The 27869-nt window shown below is 35.0% G+C and overlaps 1 protein-coding gene across 1 annotated transcript in view; it reads left to right on the top strand.

The window, feature by feature from the left end:
• LOC145681635 (uncharacterized) overlaps positions 1–27869 on the top strand; it is a 566147-nt gene that overhangs the window by 32147 nt on the left and 506131 nt on the right. Inside the window, exon 2 of the mRNA XM_081753251.1 lies at positions 22072–22169. Within this exon, the coding sequence (XP_081609377.1) occupies positions 22089–22169 (81 nt within the window). The 5' untranslated portion in view covers positions 22072–22088. The remainder of the gene's footprint in view (positions 1–22071; positions 22170–27869) is intronic.

The following is a 27869-nucleotide window of genomic DNA, read 5'->3' as shown; positions in this document are numbered from 1 at the left end:
TAACTGTAAAATTGTAGTTGAATTTAAATAAAATTCAAATGCTTCTAATTTAGAAAATGACTAGTTGGGGGAAAGGGTGAGAGAAAGAGAAAGGTTATGACTAAAAGATAAGGGATGAGCACTAGCCTGATTGATCCATCAAGACTGGCGTCGTCCTGGTCATCTGGCACGATGAAAGGTTTGCCGTGAAGGAACTTGGATCTTCTGGTAACAGCCAACAACTGGAATTCAATCCTACTGGACTGCTAAGGGCGTCGAACTCTCTCCGTGATGCGTCTCTATGATCTCCGTTTACATTACCATTCTACTAATCGTAACTAACAAATGTTTCTGCGGCGATGAATAATTGACTAACATTACTATAGAATACACCATTTATGGACCTGGTAAATAAAATGCCCCGCGGATTTTTAGTTCAAATTTGAACACAATGTACAAGATATTTCTTACGTCTCGGATGGTGTTCACAGAATATTTCAGATGGCAGATATCTAAAAGGATTCCTAAAATTACGATATTATATCACACGGGTATGGTAGATAAAACGGTTCCCGGATTTTAAACACAAATTTAATCATAATGTTTTCCAGATGCCAGAAAATGTTTTCAGAAAATTTCAGACCGCAAAAATACGAAAACGTCCAAATTTACGATTGAAGTTACTATATATAAGAAGGGTAGACAAAAAGTCTCGCGGATGTTCAAATTTGATCACGCTGTGTTCCTGAATTCCTACCTAGTGTTTTCAAAAAAAAAAAAAAAGGCCGCGAAAACTTCAAATATTTGCCCAAAGTAAAAACAAACTGCAGCAAATATGGGCAAAATAGATAAAAGTACAAGCAGATATTATCTTGATCACAGTGTATCCCTGCGGACGGAAAGTGGTGTTTTCAGAAAATTACTTACCGTGGAAGCCATACAAATTTGACCAAAATTTTCAAATTTGCCTTCTATATGGGCAGGTCAGGCAAAAAGGTAACGCAACATTTCATTTCAAATGTGATCAAATGGTTAAAACAGCATGGAATTTGTGTTTTCGGATTGATTACGCACGCCAATCTAAACTTTACATGACTTTTATTTAATGACAATTGCAGTTTGGAAGAATAAAAAACTAACGTTTCATACTATCATGGATCACTGTTCCTAAGTGGGTGCACATTGGCTCAGTTGTAAAGAGTTTATTCTAAGTAAGTTTGTGGTGACAACATTAAGTTACAGGATGCGAACCAACTATCGCGTGGAACAGTGTTTATTCATATTGGAATTTGAATCGTCATATGGGACAAGTCATACATCTAGTTACTGGGAGCCTACCAGTCGCGGAGTTCGTCAGCTTTGGATGTCATTTAGATCTTTCATTTACTTATTGCATAATTAAAGTTACATAAAGTCAACGTTTGATTTTCTGCTTGTTTAAAACAAAGAAACTTTTATAATTAGTCAATATTTTGTAATAATAATCCCTGGAAATGTTTTTTTCCTATCTACTTGAGCTTTGCCTATTTCTTGATTTTCGAAATGGATTTACAGCTTTCGTTAGCTCTATCTGCATGAAGAAATACGGACTTTACATGTGTCTGTTATGGAGTTATGGCCACGATAAGGTGATTTGTTGAGTATGTTGATGTACTATCAATTTCATGAAATCACAGGAATAACCAGAGTAAAAAACGGGTCGAGAATTAACGAAAAGAGCATTTTACTTGTGGTTGGGCGTTGAGGCCAGAAAGGATAAGATTCATCGCAATACAGAAACAGCCGGCAAGCACTGCTGAGAGAGAGAAGGACGACCATTTATCCTCATCATACGCTGTGAGACTGTGGTTTGTATTCACCTCCGATCAGAACCCTGTACAATGTGATCGATTAGACGTTATTTTGTCCGTACTAAATAGTAGAGTGCAATAGTTTGCTATAGTTAATAGGGATATGTGCGTTAATTAAAGTATTTTTATTGAGGACACAATGTTTAAAGTGGGTGCACCAGTCCTTTAGCCCCTTTGGAAAAATCCTCCGCCGTCTCTGAGAATACTTAAAATAGGTTAGAACCAAATGTTATGCTTTTTGTAGTATTTATTGTCTGATTTTGTTTTCATAAACACTATAACAATGAGACCTGAACATTGGATTGTAATAACATTGCAGTTGAATAATTGCGGGAAATTTTACCTGGCCCACTAATATGTGGTAAATTCCATCGTATTTTCGAGCAAAGTTCTAGAGTTTTCTGCGGTCTAAAATTTAAATTTTGGACGTTATAAATTTTGGACAGATATTCGTTGGCCTTTCTATCTACCCCGTCCATAGACGATAATTCCTTTATAAGTTATGATAAGCTTTTATGTTCCTAAATTTGGACCTCTCAAACACATTGTAATCAAATTTGAACTAAAAATTCGCGGACACTTTTATTTACCCTGTCCATTTTTAGTAAATTCAACCATAATTTTGAATATATTTTGAGGTTCCTGTAGTGTGAAGTTTTCTGAAAATAATGTTCAGGACCTCAGGAACAAATAGTGATCGAATTTCAACAAAGAAAAATACGGACTCTTTATCTACCCTACCCATGTATGGTAAATTGTTTATGAGTAAATATTTATGGACGCTTTTATCTACCCTGCCGATATATGGTAAATACTATCATGATTGTAAATAACTGTTTGTGGTTTCTGGGGCCTAAAAGTTTCCGAAAACACTACTTGAGATGTCTGAAACACATTATGATCAAATGTAAACACAGCTCTGGGAGCACTTGTATCTGTTGTGTGTCTTGTATCCCATATATGGTAATTTCTACCATAATTTTAAAGATCTTTTCGAGGTTTCCGCCGTCTTATTTTTAATGAAAAACTGTTTGAGAACTTAGGAACACACTGTGATCAAATGTCAATCAACAATCCGCAGGACCTTTCATCTACACACTTATTATTTTAATTCAGTCATTTTCTCTGTTGAGGCACTTTCCTAGATGGAAAACTCATGTGTCAAAACCCTGGCAATTGAATATAGAATAATGAATACAAATAAATGATTGGACCTCACGGTTCACGTCACAGTGTAAGGTGAACGGTTTGCTACACAAATGCTATATCATATTAGGGAAAAATAGAAAATTGATTATATCATATCTAGGTGGTATTTTGAGTTGTACAAGATTTCCTAGCCCCATCGTCGAGAAAGATTAACATTCTCTAACAACTGTGACAGCACTGAAATATTATCTCTTTTTGCCACATCACTGAGGGATTTGATTGATGTCATTTAACAAAACGTATTCTTCTCCCATTCTGAAAATCTCCTGCTGGGTATAATAACTGAGCAAATCTCAGACATAAGAAACTTTAGTTGACAAGGTATTAACGAAGCAACAGAATTCAAAAAGGTCATAGACTAAGCAACGCAATACTGCCAACTCACATGAAACGCATATAAGCAATGCAGGTAATAAGTGAGAACTATTCTCATTCATTCAAATCTCACACGGGAGGGTCCCACAAATCGTCGCTAAGATCTGATTGCCATATAGCACATCTGATAGAGCGTCATGAGAAATAAAAATGAGCAAAATTTAAGGTGATATGGAGAAGAAGGATAGGAGTTACGGGGCTTCAAAATTTGAATATCCAAAAAATTATATCATGGAATTATGTGCGTTTAAAGTAAATATCTTAAAGACGTTTAAAGCAAACAAAACAAAAGTTGCACAATTTAATGAGAACAAAATGTCCTATCGAAAACCATAAGCAGTGTTGCCATAGATGAAGGAGTCTTGCTAACTGAGCGTAAAAATATTTTGTTTCAAATAGTATCATATACAAATGTTCACAGATTTAAAACACACTATTATCACTAAACGTAACAGTGAAGTGTAGTGGTACAGTGTTGGACACTGTTGGAGCTATGTATGCTCAAAACGTACAATGGGCAAGTCTGATATGTGGCAACACAGATTAATAAAGGAACGCATTGGAAAAAGTGACAGATTCGCATGACACTTCCGTAGCCACGGTAAATCAGCAGATAACTCGCGAAAACAAAATGATACACGGTTGGAAACAAACACGTGTCTTCTAATTCTGTAAAATGATTCTCCAGATTATCTTATCAATATTTGGAAGAGTAGTTTCTTTGCGTATGTTTTTCGTGTTAAGTGACATACTCTTTTACTTCCTTTCCTACATATAATATGATTAAGTTTGTACACTGTAATATTACCATATTCACATTGGAAATATAATTATTTTAATACTATCTCATTTCGTTTTTGGTTGGGCCGAACAGCGTGTGGTCCACCAGGCTAGACAACCAACCTATTAGGGATGCGGGTTCTAGTTCAGCCTGGAACATGTTTTTGTTGTACTTCTCACCTTACATTTCATTATCTTTCTTTATCATAGTGGTACGGATCCTATTTTACACTATAGGTCTTATCCTATGTACCTTCGGAGCTGACAGAGGACGTTAAAATAGCATCACTCAATTTCGTTTTTCAAATGCATGAATATTTTGTGACACTGCTCACATTTTTTTCTGTTATACTATCGGTGTTTTGCATTTGAACTAAATTCATGGTATGAGACTCAGATTTCATTATTACAATCTGTTGTCACATTTAATATTTCTCCAACAGTGTGCAACACTGTACCACTACACTTCACTATTATGTTTAGTGATAATAGAATGTTTTAAGTCTGTGAACACTTGTATATGGTGCTATTTGAAACATAAGATTTAATGCTGAGTTGGCAACACTCCTTCATCTATGGCAACACTGTTTATGGTTTTCGATGGGACATTTTGTTCTTATTAAATTTTGCAACTTTTGTTTTGATTTCTTTAACGGTTTTCAAGATATTTACTTTAAACGTACATAATTCCATGATATAATTTTTTGGATATTCAAACTTTGAAGCCCCACAACTCCTATCCTTCTGGTCCATAGCACCTTAAATTTTGCTCATTTTTATTTCTCATGATGCTCCATCAGATGTGCTATATGACAATCCGATTTCAGCGACAACTTGTAAGACCCTCCCGTGTCAGGATAATCAATTCCAAACTAGGGAGATAAGTTTATGCTGAAATGTGAAGAACTTCCTTTACACCTTTGCTACAGAAGTGGTCCAGGAATATAGATAACTCGGATTTATCAGGTGTATCAGAAACACATTATGTCCGAGTTACGTAATATATCATCTAACATGATTACCCAACGTGAATACGAAACTCTTAGTGATAGTGACCTTGTCCATCTGTATGTAAATTGTGGCCCACATGTAGAGTATTTATGGAAAAGGATTATACAGTCGCGACAAGAAATCGATTTACCTTCACGGACACTAATTACACATCGTTTATAGTATGCTTTTGAAACCAACGTCAAAATGTTTTCGATGTAGATAACGGCAGAGGTGCATAATCGTATTTTAACCCAGTTATGCCTGAAAAAATTCTACTACTAATTGCTTTAATATTTTTATTTTAGCTCATATTACTGCCCTATGACGAAAAAAGGCTAAAAAGATGATCCCCCACTTCCAGTTTCAGCGGGAGAGAGTGACCTTTAAAAAGGACAGTAGGCACATGCACGCACTGAAATAATATATTTTTGAAAACTAAAGTTTTGTCGGCTATTTGGATATGTTATCCAGAAACAAACGAAAAATACAAGTAAACTAACGAGGAACCCAACTATATTTGCAGTGGCTATTCATATATTTATTCATTACATATTTTTCTTTTACATACTCTAGAAAAAAAATACATATTATTGATCAAAATACACACTTTTAGTGGTATCAAAATGCGCATTTTCCAATCGTATCCTTTTCCTTACACTTCTGCTTCATTTCGGCGTGTGGTAGACATCAAAACATCCACCAATGTGTAAGGTTACATCACATTTCAGCCATTTTTGACACTTTCTCGTGGCACACGCGGCACCTTGTTTGCTTTGTCTGAGACACCAGCTTATGACCCAATCGCTCAAATCGTGAGTCTGCATTTTCAAGACTGGACCGGTGCAAGAGTTTACATTTCCCTCTGGATTTGTTGGATTCCAAAAGTGACAGTGCAGTTCTTCTCCGAAACGTCAGTTGATCAAGTTTCCTTCCTGTTGTCCGTGTAACTGCCATGAATTTTGTGTTGCAGCGCCTAGTAGGAAAATAACCAATGGGAAGTACCATTTTTTCCCTCGAATTGTAGTGCGATACAAACTGATATTTGATCGGAACCATAACGGTCCCTATTCCTGTGTTGTACACTTATACGTTATGAGGCTGTTGGGTTGTAACGTTCGGCTTCCCCCTTTTAGAAAATCTGGAAGCAGTATGTATGGGAGTTGCTGGTATGGCATTTGAAGCCACATTGAAGATAAATTTGCGCATGATGTGAGGAATATGTTTAGTAACATTTAGTGCCTTGTACATCATAAAATACAATTTGATTATTCAACATCTAAATTAAAATTTCTTAGAGAAAGTTAGGTTAGTTTGCGATAGAATAATGCTCACAAAAAGTTAATTAAGTTGTGAGGAGTATAATTGAACAATATTTGACCTTGTCCTTCAAAATATGATCCTGACTGCTGTAGAGAACCCTAATCCTCTTATTTTAATAAATATATTTCATATTGCACATTATGCAATTAAATGTTATGTAAATATAGTAGCAGAAATGAAAATTGCATAAAAACAATACGAAGCACAATACATTTGATTTTCGTAATTTTTGACTCTTTATGTTCATAATGTCCTTTTAAGGAACACTGAACATTCAATTTGAATTCCAGGAACGTCAGAAGCAAAATTAAATATATAATATTACGGACATTATACCTCATGTTTATTCACGCCGCGCAACCCCTCAACAATGAAATAAATTCAATAGTATTTATAAAATCTTTCCTTTTAAAACGACATCTGTCCTTCCTTGTCATTCTTTTAATCATATGTGAGAATACGCCACCACCACGACACCTATATGTAAATCAAAAGGAAGCGACAGCACGCAAGTGATTTCTTGAACATTCTCGTAAACATAAAATACAGTAGAAAGCACATTGGATTGATAGAGCATAGACGAGGGCGCCTTAAAGTCAGCATTGCAGAGTGTCTTTCTAAAAGGATCATGTTTTAGATACTGAAAAAAAAACTTTCTCTCCATAAAGCTATACGAAAGAAAAGAAACAAATCCATACATTTTCAAAAGTATCGATAAGCAGTGTTGAAATTACGTTTTTTATGTAAAATTTTCTTTAATCGAATCACAAATAATCAAGAAGAGAAGATTATCTATCATTGCTTTAGCTTGTCTCAAACGTTAAGATCGAAAAGAAGAAATAAAACTTTACACATCTCACTAATTTTTCTGTAAAGACCAAGACAATTTATTTATCTATCTCTTACGTTTAGTGCTTAGAACCGATACAAAGTGTTGAAACACACATGATTCAATTCCAATTAAAATAAATTGAATGATTGAACATTTATTTCACCTACACAGCAAAATACTTCACACTGACTTTCAGCTACGGATATTTAAAATTTAAAAACATTTCCTAATTTGTGCCTAAAATGTTTGCACCTTTGAGTTTCTGTTACTTTTGAGCAAATAACGTTTCATATAAAGTAAAACATTTTAATATGTTCTGGTTACAGAAACTTTTTACATATAATTAGTATGTATATATGTTTGTTTAGCAGGGAGTTACAAAAACTACTTGAATAGCTATCAATTACTAGTCAAAAAACAATCAAAAGTCCTTGTCTGTTTAATAGAAACTCATTCCATTACTATCGAGTCTTCTACTACTTCTGGCTGTACTGTTTAAAAACCTTATATACCTCACGCATTTCGCGCTCTGCTGTCGTAGTCGCATGGGTCTCCGATTCTCTTCATTCTTGTGAGATACTCATAGCTTGTTGACTGCAAGATGCTGCTGTGCAAGATTTCTTCACTCGCCCAGTTACCATTTCTTCTTATACATTCCTCTAGCTCAAGGTTTTCTCGAACGCTGATTTGCCACAGCTCTTCCACCAGCACGAACAGACAGTTCTCCTTCTTGGAAATGGTAATAATTATTACCGTGTTTGAGGTTGTTGTAGCATTGACCATCGTGGACATCAGGTACGGATTTTCTTCACGAGAGTGGTTTGCTCATTCGCAATGAGGTAGTCCAACTCATTTCTGTAGTGACCATTGTATGTATTCCTGTATACATCTCTTCATTTTCAGTACAGATATAGCGATCTCACTGATGTGGAAAGTGCATCCTGATCTTACAAGGTCAGTATCAATGAGGTCATATCGAAATCTACCGTAAAATTTTACTCAGAGGAAGGATGTCCCACAGAAAGACCACGCACAAAAAAGCAGCTGCATTTTTGAAGTGGAATTAACCAAAATGGCAGATTGAAAGGTCGCGCATCCATGTCGACAATACACAATGTGTTCAGTACAGCCCCTTGTAAACTGCCTGCTAATAATAAAACGTCAATAACAACAATGTGGGTACATACTATACCTAAGGGAAAGTCGTACGGTAAGGTGAACCTTGGTGGCAGCCATGTTGAAATCTGCTATCTTGAATTCAGTTCAAGTTTTGTAAATAGGAATAGGTTACATTATACGTGATTTTGGGCTAGAATTTAATCAGAAAAACAATGCTAGCAATAGTTTTAATATACGTGCATTTGGTAAAAAGTAACAGGCATATTTATTGTATATGTTTCCATGTGCACAACTCCCGAATAAAACAGCTGTCCAACAATTTATAAAATACAAAAATATTGGAAATACCTTCTATATTTTCCCCATTCGTTCCAAATGTTGTTGAGCAAAGCTATACACTTGTAGGAGATTAGACGGCAGATTTGGTCCAAATTGGTTGAATAAGGGCGAAAATACAAGCCGGACAAAACGTAAATTTCATTGGAAAAGTACAAAATAATTTAAACACCATGTAGATATTTTCTGATGATTTGTTGGGAATTATGGTGGTCACAACTAGTGATGTGAGGTGGAAAATTTTCCGCTATATTTTTCCGGAAAAGTTTCCGTTCTAAACAAATATCAGTGATCTATTAACAATTCCTCAGTGATTATAAAATTGATGAAATTCATGTTTACAAATGTTAAAAAGTGAAAGATAGTTTAAAGAATCTGAACATTTTTGTGGGTAAGACAATTTTCAGTACTATGTAGAAGAAGTGAAACAATTTTTCATGAATCGAAAATCGTCTGTCCTGTATGGAAAAACTGAAAAACTTATTGCGGAAAATTTTCATCATTTAGAAGCAAAAAGTAAATCGGAAAGTTTTATTGCTCTGTGGAAACAAATGAAAGGAATTTTCATAGAGCGAAAAATGTTCATTACGATGTAGAAGAAAGTAGAAAAAAAACTTTTCGTAAGCTGGACAATTTTGGATATTATGTATTGTGATATTAGATGGAAAAGTTTCCTCTATATTTAACTGCACGTTGAGCTATAAAGTTAAATTCTTGTAGAGTAAAGTTAGTCACCAAATTTTTCCAATTAGTTTCGGGAACCGGAATATTTTCTAATATTTCAAGTTGGGAAGTAAAAATGTAGAAAGCCTCTCTCTCTCTCTCTCTCTCTCTCTCTCTTTCTTTCTATCTATCTATCTCTGCGAGTTCCTTCGTTGCTAAGCGGTTAGCGTACGCACCTTTGGCATGGAAGACCTGGCTTCGATTCCCCGTGGGAGCTCATGTGCTTGTGATTACATGTTAATCAGTAGGTAAAGTTTCATATAGCCTCGTTGCTGAAAAGGACGTTAAACTTAAAATCAAGCCAATTCAACTCTCTCTCTATCTGTGTGTGTGTGTGTGTGTGTAAAGTGCAGGGAACATACATCGAGCTCGTACAGTAGAAATAGACCATTGTGTTATTTAAAATTTAAAATTATTAAAAGTGATGAATATTTTCCGATTCGAAAAAATATTTTCTACTTATTCCTTAAAATTTACTGGTAATAAATATTGTCTAAAAAGTTTCATGAAGTGAAACTCTAACGATTCTTAATTTCTTCAGAAAGGTTTAAAAACCCTCAATGTGGTCTTCCTGCAGAATCCACCTTTGACCTCACAAAATTATATTTCGTCAGTTTAATACGCGCAAGACGAAGTTTTCTCATAGCGTTACTACTTTTCTAGATTTACATAATGCAACATTTATAAATAAATAGAGATAATATAAAGTGCCTAATGTAAATTTCTGACTACACAAAGCTTGGATTTAAGTAATTCATGAAAACAAATGATGCCCATTTTCTTAAAAAAAAAATATTTATTCATATATTCATTCAGAAGAGAAAGTGAAATATAACTAATAGAGAAGCTGGCTTGTGTAGTTGTTCTTTCAATAAAATAAAAGGAACGTAAAAAGCTCCAATGTTAGCTTTAATATTACCACAAAAAAAAAAAAAATGAACTGACACTAAACACAAAACAAAAGTGAGTCTTCTGTTCCGGTTTTCGTTTCTGGGTTTATTATTACTTGTAAAAAGAATTCTGTATGTTAATGATTTTTTAGTCTAGTTTGTGTTCTGTTTCGTTTCGTTCATCTTGACACTTCTTCCTTTACTGCTTTATATCGTTCTAGTCTCTAATGTTTAAATTTGGCATCGCACGTGGCTTGGTTAGTTTAGTTGCTTTCCTGGTCTTCGTTTCTAGATTTTGCCACTCCCCATTCCATTTTTCTGCTTTAACCTGTTTGTCATGCTCTAACTTTTTGTTGAAATTTTAATACCAATAAATTTTCATTGACAAATCACCCACATTGTCATCATAATTGTTATTCTGTAAGTTTATGTTTCTGCAAACTTCCAGTTTCGTTTTTCGGTGTTGTCGATTAGTGTGATTTTTGTTCTTTCATATTTTGGTTCATACGATGCAGGTTACGATTATTAATTATATTAGCCATGTATGCATTTGAGGCAGGCCCACTATTCATATATTTTTCGTTTCCGCCATCGCTGTTATTTTTTTATTGTTTTCTTTAGTCGGATTTACAAACCTGACAAAGTTCACCTTAACTGTGATAATGTTTTCATTTTCTTTTGCTTTATTGAAACTTGTATGTTTCTCTTTGTGTTTTGTGCGTGTTTTCAATCATTTGCGTTCTTTGGTTTGTTGTATCAACTCGTCATTTAGAGCACTTTGCCCATAAAAATGGTATTCAAGAAGGCAATATTCTTTGTGGCTCGTATTTTGCTATTACCGTCAATAATGTTCTTTCGCAGCTCGAGTCTCAGGTTTGTGGTCTGTTTCATGTTGACGATCTTGAAATTTATTGTTAGTCACATCATTTTCGAGGCATTACTCGACAACTCTAAGTTGCTTTACATTGCCTCATACGCTGGTCGAACTTGACAGGATTTTCTTTTTCCACTGAGAAATATCAATATGTCCATTTTTGGAACCAAATAACTTCGGTTATTGTCCCAGTCTCGTGTATGGATGACACTTGTTTATCGGTTGTTGATACGGTCATTTATCTGGGTTTAATCTTTGGCCATCGATTGAAGTAAGTACCGAATATTCGTTCTCTTAAGTACTTTTCCTTCAGCGGCTGTGAATCTAAGTGATATGTCCAGCCGCACTTAAGGTGCTGATCGTACTGCTCTGTTCCGCTAATACCGTAGTCTAATCCGGTCCAAGTTAAACTACTGTTGTTTTGCTTATGTGTATCTTCGTTCCTGTTTGCTGAAAGAACTGAAACATTCCTTTACTTGGGTATTCCTCTGGCTACTGGTGCCTTACGTATTGTTCGTTTTGCAATTTTTTATGTGCAGACCTATGAACCATCGCCAATATTTTGCGTGTGAGATTCCTTTCAAATTATTACGGAAATATGATGTACTACTTCAGCCCCTTGGGACAGGAGAGTAGTGCAACCTTCAGTTGAACTTTCGAAAATAGGCGAACGAAAATGTCAAGATTTGCTACAATTCGTAAATCAGCAATATTTATCTCTGGAAGCTACATTCTTGATGTATCGATAACTTAGTTTATCAATATGAGACATGTAGGTTAGTTTACAGAAAAGCAATAAACATATACTTGGAAGAATCAAAAGATATTCCAAATGGTGGTTATCATTATATTACATTAAGAATGAGGTATACCACTTTATTGCAGAAATGAAAAAAATTAAATGTGAAAACAAAAAAATATTAATACCTACTTCGGTACAAAAGTGAAAGTATATAAAATTATCTAGTAAATAATAAATGAACAGGGCCACTAGTGAATATCCACTTAACTCCAAAAAATCAGGATTCTCTTCATTATTTTTTATGTCAAAGAACAATTGCTTATTGATTCATAAGCAGGAATGCTCTCAATGTGTTTTCGTACACAGTTTAAGGTTTTATCTTCCAGTCTATTAGATCTCGTTCCATGACGCCCTCTTTCATTTATCTGTACCATATGGCTTCGTTTCATGACCACACGCTTTTTAATAGATTCAGTCTCCATCAGAGACATTGTAAACCTATGTTGATAGAAATGTTTTCTTAAATAACATAACCCATCTCGTCCTTGGTTTAACGAAATATTTTTTGTGTGGCTCCTGCTATTATCTGTTTTTGTTTGCGTTCTTTTCTTATTACACACTTTCATTATGCCTGGCAAATGTGCCATTTGGAGATTGGTCTGATAAAGCCCAAAAGTCGTCAAACAGTTTCTGCTGCTCGTCATCCATATTCTTTGGAAAAATTTCCTAGCACAAACACATGTTGACCCAATGCTAGCAGCTGCCACTTCTTTCTCTGCTGGGACCCTATAAGACATCTCACTTTTTCTCCTTTGTTTCTTCTAATTACTTTTCCATTCTTGTGGGTATTGTTTTTTTCCTTTTTCCTAAGATATTGAGGTTGAAAGTGCTGAGCAGTACTTGGTGTGTTGGAACTTCTGCGAACCACGGTTGTTTTGTTTTTCTTGTCATTCTTTTCTTCTGTAATAAAAAATACGGGACGTTTTACAACATTTTGTGTAATACCATGAGCAAATATGTTATACAATGCTGTCAAGACCATGCTAATTCACATTATAAATAAATTTCCGTGCAATATAACGGTAATCCACACTACACACACATGTTTACGAATTATCTACTTTCTCTTTGGGAAATTTCGTCATTCGTGATACACTATAATGTGCTCTGTTCCATATCGAATATTGTACAAAACGTTGTGTTTTTATTATACGTGCATTGATCCGATTGAATGTCATTGAGAGGTTCCAGATAAAGACTACGTTCATTTTACATTAGTATACTGTCATTCAACTGTTAAACCTACCGTTTCTGTATCAATAGACAACTCTTAACCCGGCAGGTTGTAGCTGCTGTCACTGCAGGCACATAAGTCTTCCTGTTGATAGTAAATTGAATCTCCAAGAGTAGCAGTGTCCTGCGGAAGAGATGTCTTGTCGGTAGCCATCTTGTTTTGTGGCTTACAATTGTCTTGACAGTAACATGTTGGGATTACCATAATGAGTACCTTTGCATTTTGACAAGAGATGTGTTTTTTGACATAATGTTAATAATTGATTTGATAGCCAACTCTGTAGTTACAGTATCCAAAAAATTCGAATTTTGTGTGTTACCATTATCTTGGCCCTAATGGCTGACAGTATAATGAACTAAATATACAACTTATACAATAACATCACTGAAGTTGATTTACCTAGTATAAATTAAATAATATAAAAACAATAAGCGCATCATTAATCAAAATAATCTGAGTTGCACAGAAACTTCTTCGATATAAATAGCTCAACTAACAAGCTCTATTTTGAGATAACCATACTCGGCATACCTTCCGGTACATCCACCCTGTTACGACATATCTAAATAAACGACAGCGACAGGCGACGTGTAAATGTCATAGAGCCTTACCAATGCTAGCTACATAACTTAGAGGTTTGAACGGACTCGGGCTTACAAAGCATACATTACTTCGGCGTTATTTATTAAGTTTCTATAGTTCGGGCTTGTTTCGGGCACATTTGATTATCACACGAGCTCGGGCCTAAATGCTAAAACACATTTGGGACTCGGGTCGGGATTGAAATTATAAATTCGAGGGCCAAGCCGGGCACGGGCAAAAAAATGGGCATACCTCTAAATAAATTAACATTACATATAAATCCACCTTCATTTAAAAAATTTCCATTAAAATATTATTATCTAGTATCTTATTGTAATTCATCGTCTCTTACTGATAAGCTCTAAATGAACTCAATCTTAATTAAGATACTGAAACTAACAAATTTCTTTTCAATACTATCAACTATGGGGTTATAAAAAACTGTACACACAACTGCAAGTACAAAATCCTGAATTGTCGATTACGGAACAGATTCCTCTGAATAGTCTAGGCTACCGCCAAATACTTAGAGATTCAAGAACACAACTATTATTACCCACATTTTTTACATTACATTACAAATAATAGAGTATTTAATCCTAGTTAACAAATAAGTTCATAGCTTCAAACAAAGAGTTCTTTATCTCAAATAATAATTCAAAATAAAAATAAAAGCACCTACTATACAAATATAACTACACCTTAATCGTCATTTAAATTATTCCTTTCGATCCTCTCGTCTCACCGCGGCAGTGGCAAGAATTTCGCCGGATATTCATAACCTTAACTGGTTCAAACACTTACCAATAAACAAAAACAACTACTGAAATCTAATGCCATCTTCTCCGTCACCCTTAAACCCGCGACAGCCTCTCACTCTATGTCAATTAGACATATAAAGTACGAAAAGCCAGCATAATACTATACCACCAAAATGTGATGCTACTACCCTATTAATAGTTAATATTCAATCTTAATCAATATAAATTAATATTGAATGGAACCTATACCCCCCTTGATATATGGTACAAGTTTCTTTTACCCATTTTATGAGAAAATTGTATTCTATACAAGTATATTTATTTTCTATCCAGATCTATGCTGTAACAACTATCACATATTGGATACGTTAAGCATATTAATATATATGTAGTCGGTATATTTTATTAGCTTAATTTCGGACTAATAATCAACATCACAACGAACCTGTTTTAAAGCAAAGTTCTCTGTTTCAATCCATTGAAGTTCTCTGTTTCTAATAGCAATTAATTTACTCTACATCGACCTGTAAAGTGCATTTTACCTAATATCTATCTCCCCGCTTTTTAAAATATGTACAATCAAGCTTCACTTTTGAATACCAGAAGTCATAGAAGCAATACTTTTATCTGATTGTATTATCCTAATAACTTTACAAAAAGTGCAATCTTTCTTACTTTCTTACATCCTATCACCGGCCAACCTAATATATCTTATCACAATTCTATCCGTACTGGTAGGTCCAATTGGTGGATTAAATGGAACGTCCCTTCTTAAGATCATGACATATTAATCAATTACCCACACCGACTGATTAATAATAACCCTATTATTAAGTGATATAATACGTTCCTTATATCAATACTTCTTATTTTATGCTCTATTTTCAGCTATAGCAGTCCCCCTTTTTATAATAAACAAACTATTCCATATTATTCAAACTTTCTCCACCAAAATAAAACAAAATTAGCGATTTTCACTAGTCTCCTCTCGTTAGGTGGCCTCCCTCCGTTTCTAGGCTTTCTGCCTAAATGAATATTCATTATAAAACTGCTGAACAGGTATAATTTATTCTCCTCACCTTAATAGTAATAGCAGCACTAATTACTATTTTTACTACATGCGAATCGCCTATGCAGCCTTCATTCTAAATCACCATGGAGAAACATGAAAATCCTTACTAAGAAAAATCAAGAAACATCCAACAGATCAACATTTATTATTGTCTCACTCAGGGGAATAACTACTCTACCATTATCAAACAAAACCCTTTAACAAGATTTTTAGTTAAAAATACCTGTGCCTTCAAAGCCGTAAATAAAATGCAACCTTTTAGTTCTTAATATATTAAACACTACTCCGGAATTGCAGTCCGATATCATAATCCCATGAAGTATATTACACCACGAATAGATTTGCAATCTACCTCCTAACACTGCCGCTATCTTATTTTCTAGCAACGATGACTATTTTCTACAAATCATAAGTATATTGGTACAATACATCTACTTTTTGGTGCTTGAGCATAAATAGTAGATATATCTCTCAGCTTGCTGATTTAAGTGCAACTTGGTGGTCTTGGAAGCCTAATTGTTGACGATCAAATTTATAATGTAACTAGCTGAATTGCCCGTTCTTCGTACGGGAGAAATATGTTTATAGGAGATAGGTGACTCGCTATAAATTGATTTGTGACTATTTGATAAGTTTCGTACTTTTATATATGAAGTGAACGGTTATGCAAAAATGGAAAATTTTGTAAACGAAAATTTATTTAAAAACAACAACAATAATACTATTAAATTCAAATGAAGAAAATTGTAGTGTTCCATTTTACCAAAGACAACGTGTATGTGTTTCTTATACTCTTTAGTTTGGTCATAACGGAATGCGTCACCTGACAAACTATAATCTCTTCCTCTTCTGCTTCGCACGTCTAGTACACTAATGTTTTGTTCATGCTCATGCGATCGTTGTCTTTCACGAACTCCACTCATTGTAATTCTGCTTAGTTCGTTTTGCAATCTTGCTTCTTCAGCAGTTTCTCCGTGCTGCTTGCTGTGTGTGTCACTCGATCCTCTTTTTTAATTTCTTTTCGTTGTGTATATGTTAAGCTTCCTCTTAACGTATTCATTCTGTTCCGTTGTGACGCTAAAGGTGCATCGTGCTCCTCATCTGTTTCATTTCTTCGCTGTTCTCTCTGCCTCCTTCTTTTAGAGTCACAATTGGCAAGATTACCTCCTTTTTTACGTTTCGGCATTACATTTAACGTTATTATTACTTAACACTTTTAAATTCCATTTAATACTCTGTTCACTATGTTTTACCTTTAGCAATTTACTCTCACTTGTTATGTTTTAAACATATCACTGGCATACAATCAACGGTCTGGCAATTTCACTTTTCCTTGATCTGATCTTATATTTAAAAAGTTTCCCTGGCATATATTTAATTTCGGCTCAGACTCCGGTCCATCGTTGTCTCTTAAATTTCTTTGGTGCTAATTGAGCACACTGGTGCCAAAGAGCTTTAAATAATTTGAAGATGAAACTGACATGTATTTAACTTTCTGTCAATGTACCTCCAAGAAAAGTAGTTTCTCAGTAATCTATAATTTTAGTTGATTATGTTTCTCAATAAGTAATTCTTACCATAATTGTAAAACACGTTTCTTTCTGGAAATAGTGCCGCTACTATATATAGACTCTAATTGTGTTGGCGCATGGCGATACTCAACCTCGAACAGGCAAACTTCAGGGGCGCCACATATGGGAGGCAGCCTTTTGTAGAAGTAGTAGTAGTAGTAGTACAAATAGTAATAGTCGTAGTTGGTAGTAATATTGGTAGCAGCAGTAATAGTAGAACAAAGAGTAGTAGTAGTTGGTAGTAGTAATAATACAAATAGTAGTAGTAGTTCGAATAGGTTAGGACAGATTAAGGTAGATTCTGTTGTCAGGCTCCCGTCATTTAGACATAACCCCACTATTTTCCTGTCAAAACATTAAATAGGTTGAGACGAAGTTGAGACAACGTATTCTTAATGTATACCTTCCTACTGGTGCACATTCTAAAACATTTTCGAACTTATAGAAAAATAATATAACATGCTGGCACATTCTTCAACAATTTCGAATACTCTGGAACATCCTACAACATCCTGGGTCACTCTAGAATGTTCTAAAGCATCCTGAAAATTCTAGAACATTCTCTAACTTTTAGGAAACGTCTATAACAGTTGGTAACATTTTCCAAGATTGTTGATAACTCTAGAACATTCTGGAATATTGGACCAATAATGATTTGTATAAAAAGAAAAGCAACATTGAAATTGAAAATAAAGAAATGCATGCATTGTCGTTAAAATTTCACCCATTTTTTTAAAGCACAGTAACACCGTTGCTAGGGCGTTTTCTTCCTCTTGGAACCCTGCTGGTCCAAACCGAAACCTTCTTCATGGATGGGTGATACAGGGCTACAATACCATATAACTCCCATGGGACTCCGGGTCTTGGTTTCGGAGCGTTTGTAGCATGCACGAACAAGCCACACTTACTTTTATTATATAAATTGATTATGACAGCCCACACATTCATTATAATTTTCTTCATAGTTCTTCCTATTATAATGGTGGCTTTGCTAATTGGTTAGTTCCTTTAATACCATAAGCACCCGATATGGCCTTACCTCGCTTAAAAAAATAAGATTCTGTTTGCATCCCCCTCTCACTAATCCTACGCTTAACTGGAATAATTGTAGAAAGTGTGGAAGGGACAATGTGAACAGTATATCTATCTCTTCCTAGAGCCATTGCTCAGGCGGCAGCGTCTGTTTGTCCTTTCACTTTCCTCTTCACCTAAACTTCATTACAACTGTAATTAATATGCGAATTCAGGGATTAATCAATAGTAATCCGTGCTGTCCTACTTCTGTAATCTCTCTTTTTCTTCCAAGGGTTATTACAATGCTTCCTCTTTGATTCTTCCGGAGAAAAAGACCCTATTTTCTATCAACATTCATTCTGATTGTTCGTTCAGCTTGAAGTATGCATTTTAATTATCCCAGGCTTTGGGATAATTTCCCATATTGTAACCCAAGAAAGTGGTAAAAAGAATACTAATTCGTGCGATACTCGGATTTGGATTTTTAGGATTTATAGTATATGACCAAAATATATTCACTGTTTTCATGGATTATGATACTTGAGCTTACTTGACCGCAGCTACTATAATTATCGCCGTGTACACAGGAATCAGGGAATTAGATGAATTAATACTCTTCTCAGAGCACAAATAACACATTCTCCTTTAATTATAAACATTAAGATTCATTTTCCTATTAACTGTAGTAGGCCTTACTGGGGTAATGCTAACAAATTCATCACTAGATATTGTTCTACATGACACTTAATATGTTGTAGTACATTCCATCATGCACTATCCATAGGAACAGTATTCGAAATTATTGCATTCAATTTATTTAGTGGAAGAACAATAAACACAAGGTGGCTGAAAATTCAATTCATAGCAATGTTTATAGGAGTAAGTATTACATTTTTCAGACTATACAAACAACTATACTGTGTGAAACATAGTGTAAACTCTAGATTCATTCCTTTCCTTTGTTGCCATTCTATTGCTCGTGATTATTGTATGGGAAACTTTCGCTAGTGCACGTCCTGTAATCTTCTCAGACCAACAAAAATCTCTGGAATGATTTCAAATCACACCAACTGCAGAACATAGCTATGTAGAAATTCCAATACTAACAAACTTATAAAATGGCTGATTAGGTCATTGGGACTAAGCCTCAAATATAAGATAACATTCATCTTCCTTTGAAATGGCTATCTGAAGTCAATTAGGTCTCCAAGATTCTGTATCACCAGTCACAGAACATACAGTATTCTTTCATGATCACAACATATCATCGTGACCATAATTACAGTACTCGTCGGATTTTTACTAGCCTCCCTTCTACCATATACGTACATCAACAGTAGCCTTCTACACGGTCAAACCATAGAAACCATTTGAACGATTCAGCCTGCTTCCACACTAATTCTCATTGCTCTGCTTTCACTTCGGCTTCACTTTTAGACGAAATTCAAAAATTAGCTAACAAACTTAAAACAAATGGGGCATCAGTGATGTTCAAGCTATGAATACTTATCTCTCTTATAGAATGCGATTCTTATAATTACTGTCAATGAAATAAATCTTAATTCATTCCGTCTATTAGACGTCGATAATAGTATTACACTACCTAATAATATTCATATCCGCACTCTAGTTGCTGACGCACTTGTACATCAATTGTGACCTAAGCCGGCATTTTATTTCAAAGCAGACGCTACTTCCGCACGCCTAAATCAAGTAGGTGCCAACATCATTCGGGCGGGCCTATTCTTTGGTCAGTGTTCAGAAACTTGTGGTGCCAACCACAAATTTATACCAATGTTTTGGAAGCCTGTCCTCATTCAATATTCATTAAATAATAACAAAAATATTACAAGAACTTTGATTGGATGGCTGAAGGTAAGCAGTGGTATCTTAAACAAAAGATAAGAATATAACTATTACTTCGAATGGGAAAAACTTGTTTACTTATAACATAAATATGTAAGCTTAAGTGACTATTTAATAGCATTCTTCTATCCCTCAAATATCTCCTTTAAAATGACTCGTATTACTCCGTATATTTTCGCTGTTCCTTATATTTGAATCCATCATATATTTTAACTCAGACAGTCCCTAACCCTCTACAGAAAATGCCACTTGTTGAAACAAAAAAACTATAAACTGGAATTTACCTATTAATTTTCTTAATATCTAGGTACTGCTATCCTTCTAGCTTCCAGGTCACTGTAAAAACCAACAAGGTATTATTTTAAACTTAGCACTTGTTTCGGCGTCTAGATTTCTGTGGCCAGAATTATAACATGGCTCCAATAATATGCCATTTTAAGTCCAATTTTAAATTTGAAAATAGAAAAGGGTCCAAAGCTAAGTCTGCCAAAGAAAAGCAAAACGCATATAGAGTAATCATTTTCAGAAAGAGGAAATACTCTACGTGAATCAAACAAATATTATTGCCTCTGATCTGATTTCTATTGTTTTGGCCAAAAATTGCGGCAACTTACTCATTAACAGTTCCTTATGAAGAATGTAATGAACATGACTTTAATTATTTCTACTACTTTTATTTTCTATACTTCAATTTATTTATCTCACAGTGTTGATTTCTACACAAATTAAATGTTATCAGTGGTTATTATAATTCTAAATTACACTGGTTGCGCCGCGCATTCACTTAATGTTTACCCCTTCCCGAAATCAGCAAATTTCTGCTCGATCATAATTTATGGAGAACTTTGTTCACATGCAATATTATGTAATTTCTCGTTAAAATGTGTGCCATTCATCGTAATAGAAAACATACTGTTGACTAATGATGGCTTATTTTGCAGACTAAATTCCATTGATGCTTTGTAATCACTTACTCAAATTGCAATAAGGAGTGCGGTGGCTCAGTGATAGAGCGTTTACTTCCGGTGCTTGGGGTCCCTGGTTCGATCACAGCTCGTGCCGTGTGGACTTTGTGGTGGACGAACACCCCACTCGTGGATTTTCTCGGGGTTCTCCCGTTTCCTCCCACTTTCTTCGTTCCACCATTTTACACATCTCTCACCATCTCCGTCTCCTTTAGCCTAAACGGCATAAACGTGGGACGTAAAATATAAAGATTTCATTTCATGTTTTTTTTTCATTTTCAAATTGCAATAATACAAGGAGCATTCAATTTGGGTTTGAATACGGGCATATAATTTGAATTATTCACGAGCTACCTTTATAAAAATTGTTGGGGAAGTACAACAGCTTTTTGAAACTTGCATGCTTGGATAGGGCACATACTAATTTCTAAGTGAAGTCTTGACCCGAGTACGATTTGAAGTTATGTATGTTTAAATTTAATTTTTCCATGTTCTCGGCAGCCTGTAATACCAAAAGGAGCATTTGTGATCTTAAGATTCACCTCCAAAACGTTATCGGTGTTTTATCGAAACACACACTATATATACACATACACACACACAGGCACACACACACACACATATATATATATATATATATATATATATATATATATATATATATATATATATATATATATATATATATATATATATATATATGAATTTATTTCATCTTACATTTGTGTAAATGTGTCTTCTTTTGTTCCGTGTTATGCCGGAAACTTTTCAAATTCCCATGTTATAGGCAGAGCTGTATTGGGACAAAAAGTCTAATGAGTGTAAGAACTTTTAATTCATAGTTGAGACAACATAGATATTTTTCTGGAAATATTACAGAAATTACTTTCACTTCAATTAAAATGAGTATTATTTCACTTTCAGACTAGAAAGGCGACAACATGCCGTGGTATATAGTGAAGAAAAGTTGCTGTGGATGTTCACTGAGACAGGGTACCATCATTCTTGGCATCGTGTATTTGGTAGGTATTCTCTTATTTTTCTTACAATAATTTACAATAAATATTTTAACAGGACGAGCTGCATAGTTTACCTTAATTAGAGCGGATTGTATTTTTAATTATTATATCTATTAATATTCATATGATAAAATATGTATTTGAGTACTCACTTGAGGAATAGGGTTATCCTACGCATCAGCGTGAGTGACCTGAGTGCGATTCCCGACCTGAGCTCATAATTTCCGAATCCTATGCTGTATACTAGGTCCAGGTCTCATGTATCTTCACTGCTGAATTGCCGTTGAACACAAAGTTAACATATTATGAGAATTCCGCATGAGACTGAAACTCAGACACTAGGTCCAATTATTTAAATGAAATAGAGAATTGATTTTTCTAAACACAAGTCCGTATTAAGTAAAATCCGGATGAGCGATAAACACCTAGAAAATACATATGCACTAGAGTTGTTTCAAAAATATTTTTTTAATATTACTTTTCAGGATTTTCTAAAGATAAGTTCTATCGAATAATCAATAATAACATTTTTGAGTAAATCTTAAGTTCTAACTAAATAACTAACTCTATGGCTTATGGAACACGGAGGCTCAATGCCGCGTTCACAAAGGATCTCCACTGAATTCTATCCTTAGCCAACTGGATCTAGTTTCTACTTTGTATTCCTATCTCTACAAGATCCATCTTAATAGTGTCCTCCCATCTGCGCCTAGGTCTTACTAATGGTGGTTTTCCGATTGGCATTCCAGTGAAGACTTTAAAAGCGTATCTACTTTCTTCCATTCTAGCTACATGACCTGCCCACCTAAGCCTCCTAGACTTGATGACTCTAACAATGTTGGGTAAACCGTATAAATTATGTAGTTCCTCGTTATGAAGTTTCCGCCATTTCCCATTCCCGTTCCTCTTGGGTCCGAAATTCGTCTCAGGATTTTCTTCTCAAATGCTTTCAGTCTATGTTGTTCTCTCAAAGTAAGCGACCATGTTTCGCTATCATACAGACCAACAGGCATGATAATCGTTTTATATATTTAAAGCTTCAAATTCCTCGACAAAATTCGCGATGACAAGAGATTTTGAACCGAATAGTAACAAGAATTCCCTGCTTTCAGTCGACATTTAATTTCTTCATGAGTATGATTTTCGTCTATTAATATTCATCCTAAGTATTTGAAAGTATCCACTTTATCAAATGTAATATTTAATATTATAACCTATTCACAATTTACCGTATTGCGATCCCGTCGCACTTCCATGAATTTAGTCTTCTCAGCAGTTACTTTTAAAACAATGTCCCTGCAAGCGCTTTATAAGATCTCTGAATTTCTTTCTATTGTTCTTCTATCATCCCCTATTAAATTTACATCATCTGCATACGCCATAACCTGGTGAATCCCATTCAACTCTAGGCCCTGGTTCCTGTCTTTGATTTTCCTTATACCGTATTCCAGCGCAAAGTTAAATAATAATGGCGACATTGCCAAAACCAAACCTAAAAATTACCACTGGAGCTAAGCCATTTTAGATTTTTTGCCATCTGTGAAACGAGGAAGAAAAAATGAAATGAAATCCTTAACTTTTACGTCCCACGGTTATGCTAAAGGAGACGGTGATAATGATAAATGAATGAGATGGTGGAATGAAGAAAGCGGAGGGAAACGGGAGAACCCCGAGAAAACCCACGGACACGGTGTTTATCTACCACAAAGTCCACATGGTGCAAGCAAGGATGGAACCAGGAACCCCAAGCACCGGAGCTGAACGCTCTACCACTGAGCCACCGCGCCCACGAAACGAGGAAGAATGAAAGGAGGTGAGAATATATATGAATTTCCCATTCACTGTTGCTTATTACAAACTTTATTCAGTAGTTTTCATTTTTTTCAAATGTCTTAGTTTAAATATTTAAGTAGTTTACTACATTTTAATTCTTCGTGAAAGTTTTGTTCTATTTTATCTATAGTGAAATTATATTTATATATATATATATATATATATATATATATATATATAAGACAAAGGTAAGACAAAAGACATATATATATAATATAAGACGAAAAGTCTAGACCAACCTAGGTGCACACATGATTCCTTTAGGAGTTTTGGGGTCCCTAAAACTTGAAAAAGTGAACTTTAAGTATCCATAGCTCCAAAACTATGGAAATTACCGTAGTTCGGTCAACACATCACTTAGGAACTAGTACTTGCTACACTCAAATATCCAAGTTTCAGAATCCTTCGGTACATTCGCAACAATTTTTATAGAGGTAGTTGGTGAATAATTGAAATTATATGCCCGTATCCGAACTCCCTCTATAAAAATTGTTTTACAACTGCAATGTTCTGAAACATGTACTTTTGGATAACGCACATATTAGTTCCTAAGTGAAGTTTTGACCACACTACGGTATTCTCCATATTTTTCTAGATATGGATGCTCGATGTTTACTTTTTCAAGATTTCGGCAGCCTGTAACTCCGAAAGGAAGCGATTGTGCACCTAGGTTGGTCTATATTTTGTCCTATCTTCGTGTCAGGAATAACCTCCAAAATGTTGTCGGTTTTGCTTTGAAACAACCTATATATATAAGGGGCCAATGTTTCCACAGAAATATCTCGAAAACGGTTGAACATAAATGAACTGAACAGAACCTAAAATAGGAAATGCCATGGGGTTAATCGAATGGTGATTTCGCGGTGCCCTCCAGGATCGCTCTTCAAGGGATCCTGAAGGCCAACTTTAAAATTTTAAACGGAAACATGGGGCGAGTGACACCTCCAACGATATATCTGTAAAAATTAAAAAGCAATGTGGGAAAATATTTTTCACATCAGTCACCGTATTCAAAGTGGTCACCAAGACATTTTACCGGTATCAGATAAAGTTCCAGTACTACTAATATGAAAATGGTTGAACATAAATAAACCAAACAAAAAAATCAAATAGGAAAGCTATGGGGAAATTGAATGACGTTGTCGCGGTCCCACCCTGGGCCACCTTTCATGGCCCAACTTAGATATTTTAAACGAAAATATTAATCAAGTGATACCCCGTTCGATAGAACTTCATACAATAAACAGCGTTGTGGCAAAGATTGCTTATAGGGAACATCGTTCTCAAAATGGCCGCCAAGACATGGGGCCTGTATCAGATAAAACGTACAGTACCACTAATATTAAAACGGTTGGAGATAAATGAACAGGTTAAAACTCGTATATTAAATTGCAGACTGTATTTATCATTCCACGCCTCGAGAATAATCCAACAGAGAAAACGACTGTTAAAGTATAAGTGACATAGTACTAAAGAGGAAATCTAATTATTACAACTTTCTTCCCGATCTCCCTTCCTAAGTGGGTGAAGCGGGACTGGATAATAAAATCTCAAATCAGAACCCCACTTTTGCTTGCAATAGGTATGTTTTTTTCTGAAACACTTGAGTGTACACGTGACTGGTACTGTAAAGAACGAACATTAAGCAGACGACTTTTTAGAAAAACCAAAGTTTGTATATTTTGTTCTCAAATTGCATTGTTCTACAAATTGGTTTCGCAATTTAGTTGATTGACTTTTACACAAATCATTACCTGCAATTAAAATAGAGGGTACCATTTAACAAGTATTTTACCTACCTTTCCTCCATTACAGACATCTGTCTCGTATAAAAACACATTTGAGATAATTTTGTTGTTTAGAAACAATTGGCAAAATCTAAGATTCTCATTTGCAATTTCACCGTTTCTTCCTGTAACCCTTTACGGATGATGTTGGAAGGATGAATTTCTATCAATTATATTTCCTCCTTTGCATTATGGCACTTCTTTTTTATAATCTTCTCCTCTGTTGGAACATTTTCGAGCCGTGGGATGATAACTACCCTCTGTGATTTCCTATTGCAGTTTTATTCTGTTCATCTGTTATTATCTCCAACCGTTTTCATATTAGTGGTACTTGAAGTTTCATCTGATACAGGGACCATGACTAGGCGGCCATTTTGAAAACGATGACCCATATGAACAATCTTTCTCCACAATGCTGTTTAGTGTATGAAGATCTATAGAACGATGTATCACTTGACCCATAATTTCGTTTAAAATTTTTAAGTTGGGAATGGTCCCCAATGAAAGGCGACCCTGGGGAACACCGCGATGACATCATTCGATTTGCCCCATAGCTTCCCTTTTGAGTATTTGTTTGATTCATTTATGTTCAACCGTTTTCATATTAGCGGTACTGGACATTTGTCTGATACAGGTAACATATCATGGCAACCATTTTGAATACGTTGACCGATATGAAAAATGTTTTCCCACAACGCTTTTTAGTTTTTAAATATATTTCGAACGAGGTGTCACTCGTAACAAGTTTCCATTTAAATTTTAAAGTTGGGCTCCGGGTCCCCTTGAAGAGGGGCCCTTGAGGGCTCCGCGATATCCCATTCGATTTGCCCCATGGCATTTCCTATTATAGTTTTTGTTCAGTTCATTAATGCTCAACCGTTTTCGAGATATTTCCGTGGAAACATTAAAACATTAAATAATTAAAAACATTAAAACATTCCGAATATATACATACATAGATAGATAGATAGATATGTGTGTGTGTTTGTGTGTGTAAATGAAACGAACGTCAATGTAATAATCCCGCCAACAGGGCAGTGCTACTGCTGAAGTGATAAGCACTTTTACTTGTAATGTAAGATAGAAAGAATGGTGAGAAAGAAAGAAAACTGAAAGCGCAATTTCAACGGTTTTACAAATTTCCTTGGCCTTGTATCTCGCAAAATCGAGTTTTAGGTGTCTGTTCTGTCTGTTGATCCATTCTCTCGTATAGATATAAATTTGTTCCAACATGTGGATACTATATTTATTAACGTACAGCCGTCAACATTAGTTTTCCCTCCCATGACACCTCTAAATACATTCACTTGTCTACAGCACGTTTGCATTTCTGAAAGGAATGAATAGATGCAAGCCGACTTACACGAATCTTTCCACAGCACTGACTGCAACAGGTAGCACTGAACCAGGTGTTTATCCACGTAAAATTGGAGAGTAGGTTTGTAACGAAAGAGTCCTTCAATCTAAGATGAATCTGTATTGTTCGGATTGTGTTGTCCAATTAACACTATATATTAATATGAATATTGCTTATATATGTATTATTTCTTTATATATTGTATCTTCAAAGAAATAAAAACACTGACCAAGCATGAATCAGAAAATGCTTGAATGCACATGAAAATATCAAAGGTATATAAGATGTAATACAAAAATTGTCTCAGAGGTAAATAAAATAAATAGCCAAAATAGTGTAAAGTAACAGTCAGCGTATCAGGTAAATAGCCCCTTAGAACTACCAAGGGTGGGCCTTTGAGGCCAACAACCTTTTGTTTATTTATAAATAGAAGAATAATAACATCGAAAGAAGTATGTTTTATGATGACTGAGGTCAAGCCTGACAATATCAATTGCTTCGGATTTTTTATCGAATTAGAAATGTTTCAAAATGAAAGAAAAATAATCTGTGGGCCTCGGCGGGACCCCATTCTTTGTGATATAAACATTAACATCCAAGAAACAAGATATCCGAGTTGTAATATTATAATAGGACAAATTCATGCTGCAATCGTTTGACAATTTTCAAATCAAAACAACTCAGATTAATAAATATTAATTCTGATGCTGGTTATAATTACCGTTT

Source organism: Thermobia domestica, chromosome 3 (genome assembly GCF_964235325.1).
Source record: "Thermobia domestica chromosome 3, izTheDome1.hap1.1, whole genome shotgun sequence".
NCBI classification, from domain to species: domain Eukaryota; kingdom Metazoa; phylum Arthropoda; class Insecta; order Zygentoma; family Lepismatidae; genus Thermobia; species Thermobia domestica.
This window is presented reverse-complemented; position numbering and strand designations above follow the sequence as displayed.